Genomic DNA, 20,742 nt, shown 5'->3' on the forward strand with positions numbered 1-20,742 from the left:
AAGTACGTTCATCTCTAGGAGACAGAACGTGTATCCTTCCTGGTGTTCTTCCATCGTGTTTATACTTGCGTACTATTGTTCGTACAGATGAACGTGGTACCTTCAGGCATTTTGAAATTGCTCCCAAGGATGAACCAGACTTGTGGAGGTCTACAGTTTTTTTCTGAAGTCGTGGCTGATTTCTTTTGATTTTCCCATGATGTCAAGCAAAAAGGCACTGAGTTTGAAGGTAGGCCTTGAAATACATCCACAGGTACACCTCCAATTGACTCAAATTATGTCAATTAGCCTATCAGAAGCTTCTAAATGTAGTAGAGTTAAAATGGTTATTCCAGCAAACTTCAAATTATTAGAATAGTACACAACGCAGAACAGAACAATCAGGTTGAGGGTCAGTGGCCAAAAGCCCGCGAACAGTAATATTCCGAGTTCAGACAGAAGGGGGGAGTCAGATCGCCAGGAACTTTACTTTTGGTTTCTAATTTTAATTGTTGCGCTACTGGTGATGCCTGTTGATGTTAGGTAGGCAGCTACAGTAGCTGAATGATGTTAACATCTTCAGGTTTTGTTTCATTAAATGTATTTTATTTTATCTGGGTGCTTACGTCACCTACTAACACCCTGGTTGTACCCATAGATCCCGCTCTCCTCAGTCTGAGAAAACACTGAGAGAGAAAGGTACGGGTTGCAGATTACTCCTTTGTAGAAGTCCGTAACGTGAAATAAATAAACGTCCCAAGGTTAATGCTGTAGATATTGTTATAAGGGGATGTGAGACTATCGAAACACGTAACTTTCAGAGTTTTATTGTTGTTATTAATATAGTTACATAGTGCTAAAAGTGTTGCTAGCTAGCATGACTTTCTTTCTGTGATGCAGACGGCTAGCTGAGCTGCCGACTAGTGATGGTGTTGCATTATGGGGGATGTAGTTTTTGCCCTCTAAGGCGATTTTACATTGTAACTTGTTTGTGTTGCAGTGGTTTTGTACATGAGTTGTATTTTGCTACTATCAACACTGAAAGCACCTAGCAATGTATTGGGGATGTGAGACAGGATATGTGTTTTACCTTTCTTCATGCTCCTGTGTAGAACAACTTGTCAGGTGGTGCATTGGAGACTGATGTGTTCCTGTCCTGTCTTTTCATAATACTATTGCAGGTATGGTTCTATTGTCTAAGAATTAAGATTATACATTCTTTGTATTAAGGACTGGTTATTATTTTATACTATACATTATGGCTTTATGTATGAGTGTGATTGTGAGAGTCTGAGAAAACACAGAGAGAAAGAACAACTTGTCAGGTGGTGCATTGGAGACTGATGTGTTCCTGTCCTGTCTTTTCATAATACTATTGCAGATCAACATAAAAGCCTAAAAGACAGCCGTGGTGTCGCTCTTCATTTCTTGGTTCTCCTGTGGTGCATAAGAAACCCGCTACATAAAGACATTACATACTTTTCTGTAATTTTCCAAGCTTTTTGTAGGCACAGTCAACTTAGTGTATGTACACTTTTGACCCACTGGAATTGTGATACAGTGAATTATAAGTGAAATAATCTGTCTGTAAACAATTGTTGGAAAAATGACTTGTGTCATGCACGAAGTAGATGTCCTAACCGACTTGCCAAAACTATAGTTTGTTAACCAGAAATTTGTGGAGTGGTTGAAAAACTAGTTTTAATGACTCCAACCTAAGTGTATGTAAACTTTCAACTTCAACTGTATATTCATGGATGCTAAGGGAAGCCAGGTTTCCCCAAAAATAATTAGTCTTTCGTTTCTCTGCGTTTCATAATTTTCCTTCAATTCGCAAGACACTCAATGTATCTCAACGTAGAAAGAATCTGAGTGAGTGAAACAGCGCCCCTCTGTATGTGTAGGCCATCTATCTGATGCTGTCTGGTCAAAAAGAGTATGACATTGTTGCCGCCCGTAGCATTGACTGCAAGGGAAGCCAGCAAGTATTTGGCCTCCCTTGATAAAAAAATAAAAATAATAATATTCAATCAGTGTTGAGCTCAACGGTGAATGGTCCTGGCGCACCCAAAAGTAGTGTCAAGGTAAGCCAGTTTGGATTGGGCTTCACTCCAATCACATCGAGAGCAATACATCATTGACAGAAACGACTTTAATTGTTGCATCTTGTTGTGTTGCTGTTCTCCGGTGGCTAGCTAGCTATCTAAAGTTGACAGTTTCCTAAATTAGCCATGAATGGAGATAGGGAGTTAGACTTGTGGTTTTACTTAATTCTCTATACTGGCCAATTATAGCTATTTTGATCCAACCATTAAATTCATACATTGTGCCCCTGGCCTGAGAGTATGGAAGTTCAATATGTAGCTCGATGTAAAAGGCTAACTAATGTTGCCATGAAAGGAAGTTGGACTAGCGAGCAAGCATTTTAGCCATGTAGCCTAGGACAACAAAAAATAAAACGGGGTGCTGCATGACAGAGTCATAGTCCGTTTCATCAACATGAAAGAGAGGAGGATGGCATTGGAATTTCTCTACAAGTAGGATGAGTCAAAATGTTTTTTCTACTTGCACGAACACACACACACTGATAAATCCGAACCATGGACAGCCACATCATATTTAGCTTACATTGATTGGACTAAATCGTTTTTGGTTTCTTTTAGTTGTCTATGTATTAGACTAGGCATAGGTGATTTGATGATGTTGAAAGGTTGAAGTTGAAATGGTGCTGGAATTGTGGCGGCAGCCTCTGTTTTCTTAGCGACTTGCGGTAACTCTTCATGGTTCTAAATCAATCATTTTTTAGCAGTCCGAACATATCAGAAACATTAACTTGCTTGACCATGCTGTAGGTCATGTAACTGTTTGTTTAATTCAATATGCTTTGTGACTTCACCGGACAGAAGTTGCTCTCTGGTTTTGTGATGAAACGAAGGTTGAATTTATTCTGCCACTGTGTCTTCTTATTGTCTCAGTGTTAGACCTATACAGTGCCTTCAGAAAGTATTCAGGACATTGACTTTTTCAGAATTTTGTTATGTTACAGCCCTATTCTAAAATGGACACAAAAACCATCTAATCAGTCTACACAGAATACCCATAATGACAAAACAAAAAACAGGTTTTTAGAAATTTTAGAAAATGCATAAAAAATGTTAAAAAAAATTAAAATCACATTTACATAAGTGTTCAGAACCTTTAATCTACTTTGTTTAAGCCCTTTTGGCAGCGATAACAGCCTTGAGGCTTCTTGGGTATGACGCAACATGCTTGGCACACCTGTATTTGTGGAGTTTCTCCCATTCTTCTATGCAGATCCTCTCAAGCTCTGTCAGGTTGGATGAGGAGCGTTGCTGCACAGCTATTTTCAGTTCTCTCCAGAGATGTTCGATCAGGTTCAAGTCCAGGCTCTGGCTGGGCACCTCAAGGACATTCAGAGACTTGTCCTGAAGCCAATCCCGCGATGTCTTGGCTGTGTGCTTAGGGTCGCTGTCCTGTTGGAAGGTGAACCTTCGCCCCAGTTTGAGGTCCTGAGCACTCTGGAGAAGGTTTTCATCAAGGATCTCTCTGTACGTTTCTCCGTTCATCTTTGCCTTCATACTGACTAGTCTCCCAGTCCCTGACGATTAAAAATATCCTCACAGCATAATGCTGCCACCACCATGCTTCACCGTAGGGATGGTGCCAGGTTTCCTCCAGACGTGACGCTTGTCATTCAGGCGAAAGAGTCCAATCTTGGTTTCATCAGACCAAAGAAACTTGTTTCTCATGGTCTGAGAGTCTGTAGGTGCCTTTTGGCAAACTCCAAGCAGGCTGACATGTGCCTTTTACTGAGGAGTGGCTTCCGTCTGGCCACTCTACCATAAAGGCCTGATTGGTGGAGTGCTGCAGAGATGGTTGTCCTTCTGGAAGGTTCTCCCATCTCCATAGAGGAACTCTGGAGCTCTGTAAGAGTGACCATTGGGTTTGTGGTCATCCCACTGACCAATGACCTTCTCCCCAGATTGCTCAGTTTGGCCGGGCCCAGCTCTAGGAAGAGTATTGCTGGTTCCAAACTTCTTCCATGTTAGAATGATGGAGGCCACTGTGTTCTTGGGGACCTTCAATGCTGCAGAAATTTTTTGGTACCCTTCCTCCGATCTGTACCTTGATTCAGTCCTGTCTCAGAGCTCTACGGACAATTTCTTCGACCTCATGGCTTGGTTTTTTCTCTGACATGCACTGTCAACTGTGAGACCTTATATAGGCAGGTGTTTGCCTTTCCGTATCATGTCCAATTAATTGAATTTGCCACAGGTGGACTCCAATCAAGTTGTAGAAACATCTGAAGGATCAATGGAAGCAGGATGCACCTGAGCTAAATTTCGAGTGTCAAAGCAAAGGGTCTGAATACTTATGTCAATAGGGTAGTTCAGTTTTTAATTTGTAATAAATTTGCAAACATTTCTAAAAACCTGTTATCACTTTGTCATTATGGGGCATTGTGTGTAGATTGATGAGAATTTTATACAAAAAATACATTTTAGAATAAAGCTGTAAAAAAAAATCAAGGGGTCTGAATACTTTCCGAATGCACTGTATATCACGGTGGCAAGGCACACAAACTAACAGGTAATAGAGCAAACAATGCAATTATCACAACACATAGGTTGTAATATGATTTTAAAAAAATTGGGGGGGGGGGGGGGGGCTTGCCCATAGATGTTTCCCACGCACCGCTACTGGAAACAACTTAAAGAATGTTGCAAATAGTATTTTTTTAATTTCAGATAGCTCAATCATAGACATGAACAATAGCCTTAACAACAGAAACAGTAGCCAAGTGAACCTAAGTCAGGTTAGGTAATGAAGTTAATGCAAAATATATTAAAAGCTTTAGTCTACAGGTCTTGCAGGGAAACAGCTATTTATAAAGAATAATTTATTGGAATTTACCAGTATTATTTACTATTAAGTACCAATATTGTGCATATAAGTAACCCAAAGAGCCTAAAAACCCTCATATATTGTAAATGCACTGTGCATAGTTAGTGAAGCCACATGAAACTTATGAATATCAGAAAAGTAATGGTGGTAATGAGATAAAGGCAAAAGTAAGCCTGGTCAATGCGTCTGGCCACTTTCTCCCAGTACCCAGGCTTCTTCTTGCCACATCTCACATTAACAGAGAACCATTCCTGCCGTACGTTCTGCACCTCCTTTAGGATCAGCTGCAGCAGGTAGGGGTTGTTCAGCCAGTCTCCATCGAGGTCCTTCTTGTTAAAGGTGTCCACCTTCTCCAGGCTGCTCTCAGCATCTCTCTCAGGCTCTAAAAAGAAAATTGGAAGGTTTTCTTGCAGTTTCTGGAGTCGAATCAATTGTGTTGGGGGTATTATATTCTACATCTATGGCCTCAGTAATGTCCTGGATCATAATCAATCTCTTATGAGAATGACAAAAGATTTCACCTCTTCGGCATTCAGTCTCTTCTTGAGTCTCTTCACAGGTCTTAGCAGAGGTCTGGACGTCCTGATCAACCCTGCTGTCCATATCAATCAGGAAGCTCATCAGCATGGTCTCCAGGAGGCTGAGGCCCGTAAGGGCAAAGATTACGATGCAGTAAATAGCTGGAGAAAGGGAAATGTCAATTATATACAGTTGAAGTCGGAAGTTTACATACACTTAGGTTGGAGTCATTAAAACTTGTTTTTCAACCACTCCACATATTTCTTGTTAACAAACTATAGTTTTGGAAAGTCATTTAGGAAATCTACTTTCTGCATGACAAAAGTAATTTTTCCAACAATTGTTTACAGACAGATTATTTCACTTATAATTCACTGTATCACAATTCCAGTGGGTCAGAAGTTTACATACACTAAGTTGACTGTGCCTACAAAAAGCTTGGAAAATTCCAGAAAAGTATGTCATGTCTTTAGAAGCTTCTGATAGGCTAATTGACATAATTTGAGTCAATTGGAGGTGTACCTGTGGATGTATTTCACGGCCTACCTTCAAACTCAGTGCTTCTATGCTTGACATCATGGGAAAATCAAAAGAAATCAGCCAAGACCAAAAGAAATCAGCCATCCTTGGGAGCAATTTCCAAATGCCTGAAGGTACCACGTTCATCTGTACAAACAATAGTACGCAAAAATAAACACCATGGGACCATGCAGCCGTCATACCGCTCCGGAAGGAGACTCGTTCTGTCTCCTAGAGATAAACGTACTTTGGTGCGAAAAGTGCAAATCAATCCCAGAACAACAGCAAAGGACCTTGTGAAGATGTTAGAGGAAACAGGTACAAAAGTATCTATATCCACAGTAAAGCGAGTCCTATATCGACATAACCTGAAAGGCCGCTCAGCAAGGAAGAAGCCACTGCTCCAAAACCGCCATAAAAAAGACAGATTACGGTTTGCAACTGCACATGGGGACAAAGATCGTACTTTTTGGAGAAATGTCCTCTGGTCTGATGAAACAAAAATAGAACTGTTTGGCCATAATGACCATCGTTATGTTTGGAGGAAAAAGGGGGAGGCTTGCAAGCCAAAGAACACTATCCCAACCGTGAAGCACGGGGTGGCAGCATCATGTTGTGGGGGTACTTTGCTGCAGGAGGGACTGGTGCACTTCACAAAATAGATGGCATCATGAGGATGGAAAATTAGGTGGATATATTGAAGCAACATCTCAAGACATCAGTCAGGAATTTAAAGCTTGGTCGCAAATGGGTCTTCCAAATGGACAATGACCCCAAGCATACTTCCAAAGTTGTGGCAAAATGGCTTACGGGCAACAAAGTCAAGGTATTGGAGTGGCCATCACAAAGCCCTGACCTCAATCCTATAGAACATTTGTGGGCAGAACTGAAAAAGCGTGTGCGAGCAAGGAGGCCTACAATCCTGACTCAGTTACACCAGCTCTGTCAGGAGGAATGGGTCAAAATTCACCCAACTTATTGTGGCAAGCTTGTGTAAGGCTACTCGAAAAGTTTGGCCCAGGTTAAACATTTTAAAGGCAATGCTACCAAATACTAATTGAGTGTATGTAAACTTCTGACCCACTGGCAATGTGATGAAAGAAATAAAAGCTGAAATAAATCAATCTCTCTACTATTATTATGACATTTCACATTCTTAAAATAATGTGGTGATCCTAACTGACCTAAGACAGGGAATTTTTACTAGGATTAAATGTCAGGAATTGTAAAAAACTGAGTTTAAATGTATTTGGCTAAGGTGTATGTAAACTTCCGACCTTAACTGTAAAATGAAAACACTTAGGAGATTATGGGGAAATACTCAGAATAAAGATGAGAATAAGACTGTGCAAATGACATAAGGCTAAATACAATGTGGAGGGGGGGTTCTTGTATTTACCGTGCTGTAAACCTATAATGTGGTAACCTCTCACCTATCACTGGCAGGTTGTTTGCTGAGGAGGGCAGGATGTCATTGAGAATCAACAATAGGACAGAGATGGACAAGAGTATGGTCACTTTGAAGCCTAGCTTTTCCCCTTTGGCCTCACTGATGAAAAAGGAGGCCAAATCCAACACAAGAAAAAAGGCGATTGGTACCACAAGGTTGATTATATATAATAGTGGCCTCCTTCGTAAGGTGATCTGTATGGAAGGGGAAAAGGATCATATAAATTAGAATGCACAATAGACAAAAAAATACTTATGAAAAATACTTAATATAATTATGAAAGGGACAAGTGTGATCCCTTCAGTTTGTATTAGTCTCGTAAATTATGAAATAGTCCTCACATAACAACAGTCATTCTATTTTTAAATCATGCTGTCATTTGCCTCAATTAATACCTTGTATATTAGCTGATGCCATTTTTCATCACCACCATAATTTAGTTCTTCCTCAGTCATAGCAATGCCCAGGAAGTCCCATTCATCCAGTGTAGTCATGCTCTCCCTAGCTATGTGGTTCACTGCAGTGGTGCTGGCGAATGCCCGCAATTTTATTTCTGATGCTGAAGAGAAAATATTTTGTTGATGTTACATGTTTGTATAGTACAGCCCTCTGAAAAGGAGATGAGAAAAAGGAGTTGATGAAAGAGGCTAAGGTACAAAGACACGTGTGTGAGGGGGGGTTACCTCTGTGTATCATGGACTTAAAGGTGATGCTGCAGCTCTGGGTGTCAAGGGGGAACCTATAAAGATCCATCTTGCAGGAAGTGGTTAGCCGGCGCTGGTCAATCACTTGAGCTAACCAATTATGATGCAACTGGACATATGGGCTCAATATGGTACTACTTGTATCAGAGATGCTGAAAGTGCAGACAAAGACATATCAGTATTTGGCCTCTGTAAGAATTTACTTTCTTTAGCAAGGAATACAATGATATGTTACTTCTGAATAACATCAAAGCTTGTTTTTTTATTTCACCTTTATTTAACCAGGTAGGCCAGTTGAGAACAAGTTCTCATTTACAACTGCGACCTGGCCAAGATAAAGCAAAGCAGTGCGACACATAAAACAACACAGAGTTACACATGGAATAAACAAACTTACAATCCATAACATATAGAAAAGTATATATACAGTGTGTGCAAATGAGGTAAGATAAGGGAGGTATGGCAATAAATAGGCCATAGTGGTGAAATAATTACAATTTAGCAATTAAACACTGGAGTGATAGATGTGCAGAAGATGAATGTGCAAGTGGAGATACTGGGGTGCAAAGGAGCAAAAAAATAAATAACAGTATGGGGATGAGGTAGTTGGATGGACTATTTACAGATCGGCTATGTACAGGTGCAGTGATCTGTGAGCTGTTCTGACAGCTGGTGCTTAAAGTTAGAGAGGGAGATATAAGTCTCCAGCTTCAGTGATTTTTGCAATTCGTTCCAGTCATTGGCAGCAGAGAACTGGAAGGAAAGGCGGCCAAAGGAGCAATTGGCTTTGGGGGTGACCAGTGAAATATACCTGCTGGAGAGCGTGCTATGGGTGGGTGCTGCTATGGTGACCAGTGAGCTGAGATAAGGCGGGGATTTACCTAGCAAAGACTTATAGATGACCTGGAGCCAGTGGGTTTGGCGACGAATATGAAGCAAGGGCCAGCCAACGAGAGCATACAGGTCGCAGTGGTAGGTAGTATATGGGGCTTTGGTGACAAAACAGATGGCACTGTGAAGGACTGCATTCAATTTGCTGAGTAGAGTGTTGGAGGCTATTTTGTAAATGACATCGCCAAAGTCGAGGATCGGTAGGATGGTCAGTTTTACAGGGGTATGTTTGGCAGCATGAGTGAAGGATGCTTTGTTGCGAAATAAGAAGCCAATTCTAGATTTAATTTTGGATTGGAGATGCTTAATGTGAGTCTGGAAGGAGAGTTTACAATCTAACCAGACACCTAGGTATTTGTAGTTGTCCACATATTCTAAGTCAGAACCATCCAGAGTAGTGATGCTGGATGGGCGGGCAGGTGCGGGCAGCGTTCGGTTGAAGAGCATGCATTTAGCTTTACTTTGCATTTAAGAGCAGTTGGAGGCCACGGAAGGAGAGTTGTATTGCATTGAAGCTCGTCTGGATATTAGTTAACACAGTGTCCAAAGAAGGGCCAGAAGTATACAGAATGGTGTCATCTGCATAGAGGTGGATCAGAGAATCACCAGCAGCAAGAGCGACATAATTGATGTATACAGAGAAAAGAGTCGGCCCGAGAATTGAACCCTGTGGCACCCCCATAGAGATGGACAACAGGCCCTCCGATTTAACACACTGAAGTCTGTCTGAGAAGTAGTTGGTGAACCAGGCGAGGCAGTCATTTGAGAAACCAAGGCTGTTGAGTCTGCCGATAAGAATGTGGTGATTGACAGAGTCGAAAGCCTTGGCCAGGTTGATGAATACAGCTGCACAGTATTGTCTCTTATCCATGGCAGTTAGGATATCGTTTAGGACCTTGAGCGTGGCTGAGGTGCACCCATGACCAGCTCGGAAACCAGATTGCATAGTGGAGAAGGTACGGCGGGATTCAAAATGGTCGGTGATCTGTTTGTTAACTTGGCCTTCGAAGACTTTAGAAAGGCAGGGTAGGATAGATATAGGTCTGTAACAGTTTGGGTCAAGAGTGTCTCCCCCTTTGAAGAGGGGGATGACCGTTGCAGATTTCCAATCTTTGGGGATCTCAGACGATACGAAAGAGAGGTTGAACAGGCTAGTAATAGGGGTTGCAACAATTGCTGCGATTAATTTTAGAAAGAGAGGGTCCAGATTGTCTAGCCCGGCTGATTTGTAGGGGTCCAGATTTTGCAGCTCTTTCAGAACATCGGCTATCTGGATTTGGGTGAAGGAGAAATGGGTGACGCTTGGGCAAGTTGCTGTGGGGGGTGCAGAGCTGTTGACCGGGGTAGGGGTAGCCAGGTGGGAAGCATGGCCAGCCGTAGAAAAATGCTTATTGAAATTCTCAATTATCGTGGATTTATTGGTGGTGACAGTGTTTCCTAGCCTCAGTACAGTGGGCAGCTGGGAGGAGGTGCTCTTATTCTCCATGGACTTTACAGTGTCCCAGAACCTTTTGGAGTTTGTGCTACAGGATGCAAATTTCTGTTTGAAAAAGCTAGCCTTTGCTTTCCTAACTGCCTGTGTATATTGGTTCCTAATTTCCCTGGAAAGTTGCATATCGCGGGGGCTATTTGATGCTAATGCAGTACATCCCAGTATGTTTTTGTGCTGGTCAAGGGTAGTCAGTTCTGGAGTGAACCAAGGACTATATCTGTTCCTGGTTCTACATTTTTTGAATGGGGCATGCTTATTTAAGAAGAAAGCACTTTTATAGAATAACCAGGCATCCTCTACTAACGGAATGAGGTCAATATCCTTCCAGGATACCCGGGCCAGGTCGATTAGAAAGGCCTGCTCGCTGAAGTGTTTTAGGGAGCATTTGACAGTGATGAGGGGTGGTCGTTTGACCGCAGAGCTATTACGGACGCAGGCAATGAGGCAGTGATCGCTGAGATCCTGGTTGAAGACAGCGGAGGTGTATTTGGAGGGCAGGTTGGTTAGGATAATATCTATGAGGGTGCCCGTGTTTACGGATTTGGGGTTGTACCTGGTAGGTTCATTGATAATGTTTGTGAGATTGAGGGCATCTATCTTAGATTATAGGACGGCCGGAAGCATGTCCCAGTTTTGATGACCTAACAGCACGAGCTCTGAAGATAGATGGGGGGCAATCAATTCACATATGGTGTCCAGGGCACAACTGGGGGCAGAAGGTGGTCTATAGCAAGTGGCAACAGTGAGAGACTTGTTTCTGGAAAGGTGTATTTTTAAAAGTAGAAGCTCAAATTGTTTGGGCACAGACCTGGATAGTATGACAATAGATTGCAACTCCACCCCCTTTGGCAGTTCTATCTTGTCTGAAAATGTTGTAGTTAGGGATGAAAATTTCAGAGTTTTTGGTGGCCTTCCTAAGCCAGGATTCAGACACGGCTAGGACATCCGGGTTGGCAGAGTGTGCTAAAGCAGTGAATGAAACAAACTTAGAGAGGAGGCTTCTACTGTTAACATGCATGAAACCAAGGCTTTTACGGTTACAGAAGTCAACAAATGAGAGAGCCTGGGGAATGGGAGTGGAGCTAGGCCCTGCAGGTTCTGGATTAACCTCTACATCACCAGAGGAACAGTGGGATAAGGGTACGGCTAAAGGCTATAAGAACCGGTTGTCTAGTGTGTTCGGAATAGAGAGTAAAAGGAGCAGGTTTCTGGGCACGGAAAAATAGATTCAAGGCATAATGTACAGACAAGGTTATGGTAGGATGTGATTACAGTGAAGGTAAACCTAGGCATTGAGTGACGATGAGAGAGGTATTGTCTCTAGAGACACCATTTAATCCAGGTGAGGTCACTGCATGTGTGGGAGGTGGAAGAAAAGGGTTAGCTAAGGCATATTGAGCAGGGCTGGGGGCTCTACAGTGAAATAAGACAATAATCACTAACCAAAACAGCAATGGACAAGGCATATTGTCATTAGGGAGAGGCATACGTATCCGAGTGATCATGGAGTCTAGGGAGAAGCTAGGCGGGCTGGAGACACGGGCGATTCAGACAGCTAGCCGGGGCTAGCAGAAGGACGTCGCGACGGAAGAGTCAGTTGTAGCCCCCTCGGGCGGTTACGTCGGCAGACCAGTCGTGATGGATCGGCAGGGCTCCGTGTAGTAAAAGGGTCCAGGCCAATTGGCAAAATAGGTATTGTAGCCAAAGTAAATTGGCTGATGGACCTCTTCAACTAACAGTCCGATATGCTCTAGATGGCTAGCAGATGGGCATTCAGGGGACGTCGCAACGGAGGAGCCTGTTGAAAACCCCCTCGGGCGGATTACGTCGGTAGACCAGTTGTGAAGGATCGGCGGGGCTCCGTATCGGTAGTAAAAGGGGTCCAGGCCAATTGGCAAAATAGGTATTGTAGCCCAAGAGTGGCTAATGGACCTCTTCAGCTACTATGAAGGACACAAAATTAAAAGATTTACAAAATTACAACATTATATAAAACATCTAAATGGGGCAATTGGTAAAGGAAGTAAAGTTCAGAAGTATAGTTCAGTGGGACAGTGCGTAGGCAACAAAAATGTTGTTAATCTTATCCCAGACTGAGATCCGGTTTCAAAGGACACCAAACAGACTTTTCATAAAAGCAGCTTTGTATTTTTCCCCTGAAACAGCGCATTAAACACACAGAGATATAGGGTTCTCGTATTCAGCTCCAATGCCCATTGTTTGTTCCCTACAAAGGCTAGCTGAAAGATGATAACTTTTATCAGTATATCATCATGGTTTCTATGGTTGACAATCAACTACAAATAATCCAATCAAAGTGTATTTGTTCTGTACACAGATTAGCAGTCGTGTAACGTCTACTCCTGCTCCGGCGCTCGACGTTGCCAGTTTACTAACCACCGGCCATGGCAACCACAACCATTATTACGCACACCTGCGCCCCATCATTAGGCCCACCTGGACTTTATCACTACCCTGATTACTTCCCCTATATCTATCTGTCACTCTGTAGTTTTTCTCACCAGGCAGTATTGTTTCTGTTTTCATGTCAGACGCTTCGCTTGTTTTGTATCGCGCCATGTTCGTTTATATCAAACTCACCAGCTGCACCTGCGTCTCCATAACAGGACGTTCAAGCAGGTGCAGCAAAATGCTTGTGTTTCTAGCTCCAGCAATGCAGCAAATATATAGCAGGACAAAACTAATTCACAAAAAGAAACAAGAAATTAAGATATCAGATCGAGCAATATCGAAAAGGGCAATGTCAGAGTCCGGAATATAAAGACCTGGTGTGTAGACAGTATGAACAATATATGTAGGAAAAATGTAAGTACAGCAGTAGTTAAATGGATGAGCTATGTTGATAATACAGTACTTATAAAGCGAGTTAATTTTATCTGAGAAATTAAGTTAACAAAATAATGTTGCAAGAATGTTCATCTTATATGTTTCTAATCACAAACAATTTTTGACCAATACACATTATGAAACATAATTTAAGTGACCAGTGTTCAATGACTATGTACTTAGGGAAGCAATCTCTAAGGTGCATGGTAGAGTACCCTGTGGTAGCCGGCTAGGTGCAGGGCAAGGTACTGTGCGGAGGCCGTCTAGTGATAACTGTTTAGCAGTCTGATGGCCTGGAGAAAGAATCAGTTTTTCAGTCTCTCGGTCCCAGCTTTGATGCACCTGTACTGTCTCTGCCTGCTAGAAGGTAGCGGACAAATAGGTCGTGGCTCAGGTGGCTGAGGTCCTCGATTATCCTCTTGACCTTCCTTTGACACCAGGTGTTGTAGATGTCCTGGAGGCAGTGTGCCCTCAGTGAAGTGTTGGGCTGACCACACCACCCTCTGGAGAGCCCTGCGGTTGTGGGTGGTGCAGTTGCCATACCAGGCAGTGATACAGCCTGACAGAATGCGCTCAATGGTGCATCTGTAGAAGTTCTTAACGGTCTTAGGGGACAAGCCAAATTTCTCCAGCCTCATGAGGTTGAAGAGGCACTGTTGCACCTTCACCACAGTGTCGGTGTGGAGGGACCATTTCAGGTCCTCAGTGATATCCACGCTGAAGAACTTGAAGCTTTTGATCCGCTCTACTGAGGCCCCGTCCATGTGGATGGGGGCGATCTCTCTCGGTCATCTCCACGATCAGCTCCTTCGTTTTGTTGAGGGAGAGGTTAATTTTCCTTGCACCGCTCCACCAGGGCTCTCACCTCCTCCCTGTAGGCTGTCTCGTCGTTGTTGGACGACAGCAATGAAAGATACAGCAACGACAGGTGGTTTTTTTGGCATGTTATGTAATATATACTGTGTAGTATGAGCACTTTTAGTGTTATTTGACCCCTTATCATACATACAAATTGTGGAAACTATAATAAACGGTATTTCATTGTGATGGACTGTACATAAAGGCTAACGATGAAGTAGAGAAGGATCACTTTTATCACGTTATAGTATAATTACAAAGCTATTCAAATGCATTTCATTTTAAGGAAACAGAAGGGGGAAAAAAATCTATCCATAGTGAAAATGTGTTGACTGCTGAAATATTACTGAGACTTATGAATGGTACTCACTCTTCTTGGATACCTATATCTGGTATCCAGACCCGTTCTCTTGGAACAGTCATTTTTGAAATTCCGCAAAATTCCTTTGGTTCCCAAGCTATGAAGTAATTCACCCAGGCCTGTACATAATACAGGAGTTAAGAAAGTAAAGGTACATGAAAATCAATTTTCACAACAGGCCATAAGGGAAATAAATAGGAGGGGAAAAATATCAACAACATCTGTACTTACTGTTGAGATTAAGACATAGCTGGTGAAAGTTGAGGACTTCTCATTCTGCAGACAATCAGAAATGAATAAATTCAAATTGATGTACAGGTAACTGCCAAAATAAAGGAAACACCAACATAAAGTGTCTTATTAGGGCGTTAGGCCACCACGAGCCAGAACAGTTTAAATGCATCTTGGAATAGATTCTATAAGTGTCTGGAACTCTATTGGAGGGATGCAACACAATTCTTCCACAATAAATCTAATTTGGTGTTTTGTTGATGGTGGAGTAAAATTCTGTCTCAGGAGCCGCTTCAGAATCTCCCTTAAGTGTTCAATTGGGTTGAGATCTGGTGACTGAGACGGCTTGGCATGACATATGGTTTACATCATTTTCATGCTCATCAAACCATTCAGTGACCACTAATGTCCATTGTCATCCTATGGGGGCATATTCATGGTAGCCATAATATTGGCCTGCCCAGTATTTTATACATGGCCCTAAGCGTGATGGGATATTAATTGTTTAATTAACTCAGGAACTATACCTTTGTGGAAACACCTGCTTTCAAAATACTTTGTATTCCTCATTTACTCAAGTGTCTCCATTATTTTGTCAGTTACCTATAAGTGGTGGTAGTAGTACATACACTCTTAGAAAAAAGGGTTCCAAAAGGGTTCTTCGGCTGTCTCCATAGGAGAACCCTTTTTGGTTCCAGGTAGAACTCTCTGTGGAAAGGGCTCTACATGGAACCCTCTGAGGAAATGGTTCTACCTGAAACCAAAAGGGTTCTTCAAAGGGTTCTCCTATGGGGACAGCCAAAGAACCCTTTTAGGTTCTAGATAGCACTTTTTTTCCCTAAGAGCGTACCATGTATATATACTAACAGAAATGCAATTGCACACTTCCTAACAAACTGCTGACATTATTGAAATAACCACATTAAGCTATAAACACTACAGTACCATATACTGCAGGCCTTTTTGTTTTTCATCTAAAACATTTTTGAGCTCTTGTTTTTTGAGGTTTGGGGATTACAAATTATTATCCAATCATAATCTTTTGTACCCCCAGCCTACAATGTAATTTGTTGACTCGGGGCAACATTGCAGTATTAAAGGGTAGGAAAATATGTTGTTTTACTATTTATTTGTAATATTTGTTAAAAGTAAGTATTGACTTAACTTTAGATTGGCCTACACACAACACCCCATAATGTCAAAGTGGAATTATGTTTTTCGATTTTTTACAAATGAAAAGCTGAAATGTCTTGAGTCATTAAGTATTCATCCACTTTGTTATGGCAAGCCTAAATAAGTTCAGGAATAAAAATGTGCTCAACCAGTCACATAAGCATAGATTCACTCTGTGTGCAATACTAGTGTTTAACATGATTTTAGAATGACTACCTCATCTCTGAACCCCACACATATAATTATCTGTCTAGCAGTGAATTTCAAACACAGATTAAACCACAAAGACCAGGGAGGTTTTCAAACTCTCCCAAAGAAGGGCACCTATTGGTAGATGGGTAAAAAAAATTATAATCAAAAGCAGAGATTGAATATTCCTTGAGCATGGTGAAGTTAATAATTCAAGTTTGGATGGTGTATCAATACACCCAGTCACTACAAAGATACAGGCATCCTTCCTAACTCAGTTGCCGGAGAGCAAGGAAACCGCTCAGGGATTTCACCATGAGGCCAATAGTGACTTTAAAACAGTTAGAAAGTTTAATGGCTGTGATAGGAGAAAACTGAGGATGGATCAACAACATTGTAGTTACTCCACAATCCTAACCTAACTAACAGAGTGAAAAGAAGGAAGCCTGTACAGAATATAAATATTCCTAACATGCATCCTGTTTGTAACAAAGCACTAAAATAAAACTGCAAACCATGTGGCAAAGCAATTCACTTTTTGTCCTCAATACAAAGCCTTATGTTTGGGACAAATCCAATACATTGCTGAGTACCACTCTCTATATTTTCAAACATAGCGGTGGCTGCATCATGTTATGGGTATGCTTGTAATCGTTAAACACTTGGGAGTTTTTCAGGATAAAAAAAATAAACAGAATGGAGCTAAGCACAAGCAAAATCCTGGAGTAAAATCTGGTTCAGTCGGCTTTCCACCAGACACTGGGAGATGAATTCACCTTTCAGCAGGACAATAACCTAAAACACAAGGCCAAATCTACACTGGAGTTGCTTACCAAGAAGACACTGAATGTTCCTAAGTGGCTGAGTTACAGTTTTAACTGAAATCTACTTGAAAATATATGGCAACACCTTTAAATGGTTGTCTAGCAATAGTCAACAACTAATTTGACAGAGCTTGAAAGATTTTGAAAATAATAAAATGGGCTAATGTTGCACAATCCAAGTGTGGAAACCTCTTAGATTTACCAAGAAAGACTCACAGCTGTAATCGCTGCCAAAGGTGATTCTAAATATGTATTGACTCAGGGGATGGAATATGTATCTAACAAAGATATGTTTTCAATCTCATAAAGTTTTTACAAATGTTAGAATTGTTCTTCCACTGACAGAGTATTTTGTGTAGATTTTTGACAAAAAAAATGACATTTAAATCCATTTTAATCCCACTTTGTAACAACAAAATGTAGAAAAAGTCAAGGGGTGTGAATACTTGCTGAAGGCACTGTATAGGTTACGTAGTCATAATACATAAATTACTGAAAAAAATGGAAATACTTCTCTCCTTATACACGATCATGTGTCTCTCCTGTAAGACAACTTGTATGGATGATCCTCCAAGTGTTGCATCAAACATAGGTCTCTTTCCAGGCCTACTATATTGCATCAACCAACGGTTGTATGCCATGTTATCAACTGCACAGTTGGGTATCAGATTGATATCATTATTTATATTAATTATTGATATATTATCAATATTATTATTATACTTTATATTAATTGTTGATATACTATAATATTGATATCAACATATCATATTTTTATACTGTTTACTCACTGTGTATGTATATGTATGTATATACAGTCGTGGCCAAAAGTTGAGAATGACACAAATATTAATTTTCAAAGTCTGCTGCCTCAGTTTGTATGATTGCAAATTGCATATACTCCAGAATGTTATGAAGAGTGATCAGATAAATTGCAATTAATTGCAAAGTCCCTCTTTGCCATGCAAATTAACTGAATCCCCAAAAAACATTACCACTGCATTTCAGCCCTGCCACAAAAGGACCAGCTGACATCATGTCAGTGATTCTCTCGTTAACACAGGTGTGAGTGTTGACGAGGCTGGAGATCACTTTGTCATGCTGATTGAGTTTGAATAACAGACTGGAAGCTTCAAAAGGAGGGTGGTGCTTGGAATCATTGTTCTTCCTCTGTCAATCATGGTTACCTGCAAGGAAACACGTGCCATCCTCATTGCTTTGCACAAAAAGGGCTTCACAGGCAAGGATATTGCTGCCAGTAAGATTGCACCTAAATCAACCATTTATCGGATCATCAAGAACTTCAAGGAGAGAGGTTCAATTGTTGTGAAGAATGCTTCAGGGCGCCCAAAAAAGTCCAGCAAGCGCCAGGACGTCTCCTAAAGTTGATTCATCTGCGGGATCGGGGCACCACCAGTACAGAGCTTGCTTAGGAATGGCAGCAGGCAGGTGTGAGTGCATCTGCACGCACAGTGAGGCGAAGACTTTTGGAGGATGGCCTGGTGTCAAGAAGGGCAGCAAAGAAGCCACTTCTCTCCAGGAAAAACATCAGGAACAGACTGATATTCTGCAAAAGGTACAGGAATTGGACTGCTGAGGACTGGGGTAAAGTCATTTTCTCTGATGAATCCCCTTTCCGATTGTTTGGGGCATCCAGGAAAAAAAACTTGTCTGGAGAAGACAAGGTGAGTGCTACCATCAGTCCTGTGTCATGCCAACAGTAAAGCATCCTGAGACCATTCATGTGTGGGGTTGCTTCTCAGCCAAGGGAGTGGGCTCACTCACAATTTTGCCTAAGAACACAGCCATGAATAAAGAATGGTACCAACACATCCTCCAAGAGCAACTTCTCCCAACCATCCAGGAACAGTTTGGTGACGAACAATGCCTTTTCCAGCATGATGGAGCACCTTGCCATAAGGCAAAAGTGATAACTAAGTGGCGCGGGGAACAAAACATCAATATTTTGGGTCCATGGCCAGGAAACTCCCCAGACCTTAATCCCATTGAGAACTTGTGGTCAATCCTCAAGAGGTGGGTGGACAAACAAAAACCCACAAATTCTTACAAACTCCAAGCATTGATTATGCAAGAATGGGCTGCCATCAGTCAGGATGTAATTGTAATTGTCAATAAAAGCCTTTGACACTTATGAAATGCTTGTAATTATACTTCAGTATTCTATAGTAACATCTGACAAATATCTAAAGACACTGAAGCAGCAGACTTTGTGAAAATTAATATTTGTAATTCTCAAAACTGTGAAAATTAATATTTGTAATTCTCAAAACTTTTGGCCACGACTGTGTATATATATATATATTAGTTCCAGTTGCAGAGATCACTCAACAAAATGTTGGCAGAGGGTTTAAAGACAAACACTTACCAAATCCATAATACCAAACAGAATCATGTCTACCATAACTAGTGTAGAATTGGTCCAGTGCACCACAGGCCGCAGACCTGTTGTACTTTCATTTTTCTGTGACAGACCCAAGTGATCCTGAAGACGATGATAGGAACAGTCCTCCGTAGTGGAGACGCCACCTGCTTAGGAGAGTAGACCCTACCTTAGATTACAGAAGACATGGATCACAACTGATACAAATAGTGGCACAGTGGATGGGTTATTCGTATGTGGTAGAATATGGGACTCATACGCAAGTTCCATTTTCAATAATGTGCCAAAAAATGTATTATTTCTTAGAAGCCAAAGACAAACAAGGAGAAAGAGGAGCTGAGAGAAATCAAAAATGAGAACTCACCCATTAGAGTGAGTGAACACAGAAGCCACAGAGTGCTCATTGCTGTATGTTTAGGCTCACAGGTCCAGCAGAATGGTGTCCAAGTGGGAGAGGGCTGTGTTTTATATGTGTGTGAGAACATTATGTGAGTGTGGCCCAATCACGTGGCTAGTTGACTTTACTCAGGGCCATTGTCAGAGGTACAGAGTGTTCAAGCCAAAACCTTCTGGGTCATTCCACAAATTCAGTGCCATTTGAGAAGTGTAACTTAGTCAAATTATTTTGTTGATTTCACCTCATTTTAACAATCTGTCATAAAGAGCACATGTTCAACTTCATAAAACATGTTTTCCCATCTCAAGAAGTTAAATAAATGACTAGAGTAAGTGCTTATTAAGGGCTAAAAAAAGTAACCGGTTGGACCGTAACAGGGTTTAAAATGTATTTTTAAATCAGCCATAAATCCCCATGTGACGGGAATGGAAGCTTGTTGTGTGAAACAGGGACTAGCAATTAAATGTAAGCTTCACAAAAATGAAATTGTAAAAAATTGTCTAGCCTGTCTGTGGGTAACAGGGTTGACATGTTATGTTCAACCCACTCAGTTTTCCACCACAAAACACCAGAAAATGGCAAAAACAACAACAAAAAAGAGTAGAACCAGCTCACCTGCTTTTACACTATGATTTGACCATTAGATGTTCAATGTTTCTTTAGAATTTTTTTTAAAAGGAATAGTTTCACCATATTAAAAATGAGAGTTCAGTTCACATAACAAGGTTGACCTGTTAAGTGAAATAAATCAGATTAAATAAATCATAATCTTCAGAAATGACTGGTGGAAACATGGAGATATTTTGGGATTAAAGTGGGTTAAAATCTTCCTAGAAGTAGCACAGGGTTGATGCTGAATTTTGGCACTTTAGCAAGCCTTTCTTCATATTAATTGAATTCGCCATGCGGTCTATATTAAGGGCACTTCATTTAATAGAACATGCTGTTAAAATGCAATATTGGTGCACAATTTCTACTTAA

General features: G+C 41.3%; 1 protein-coding gene across 1 annotated transcript; it reads right to left on the reverse strand.

The window, feature by feature from the left end:
* Positions 1-4,717: 4,717 nt before the first annotated feature.
* On the reverse strand, positions 4,718-20,687 carry LOC106606961 (5-hydroxytryptamine receptor 3A). The gene is made up of 9 exons (XM_014203466.3): positions 19,729-20,687; positions 19,350-19,510; positions 14,778-14,822; positions 14,556-14,665; positions 8,077-8,249; positions 7,789-7,952; positions 7,377-7,587; positions 5,427-5,585; positions 4,718-5,287 (listed from the first exon to the last, which is right to left on the reverse strand). Exons 1-9 carry the CDS (start codon positions 19,847-19,849, stop codon positions 5,007-5,009), a joined length of 1,425 nt encoding a protein of 474 aa, XP_014058941.2. The 5' UTR covers positions 19,850-20,687; the 3' UTR covers positions 4,718-5,006.
* Between the last annotated feature and the right edge of the window lie 55 nt (positions 20,688-20,742).

This window comes from Salmo salar, chromosome 06 (genome assembly GCF_965601325.2).
Source record: "Salmo salar chromosome 06, fSalSal1, whole genome shotgun sequence".
Classification (NCBI taxonomy): Eukaryota; Metazoa; Chordata; class Actinopteri; order Salmoniformes; family Salmonidae; genus Salmo; species Salmo salar.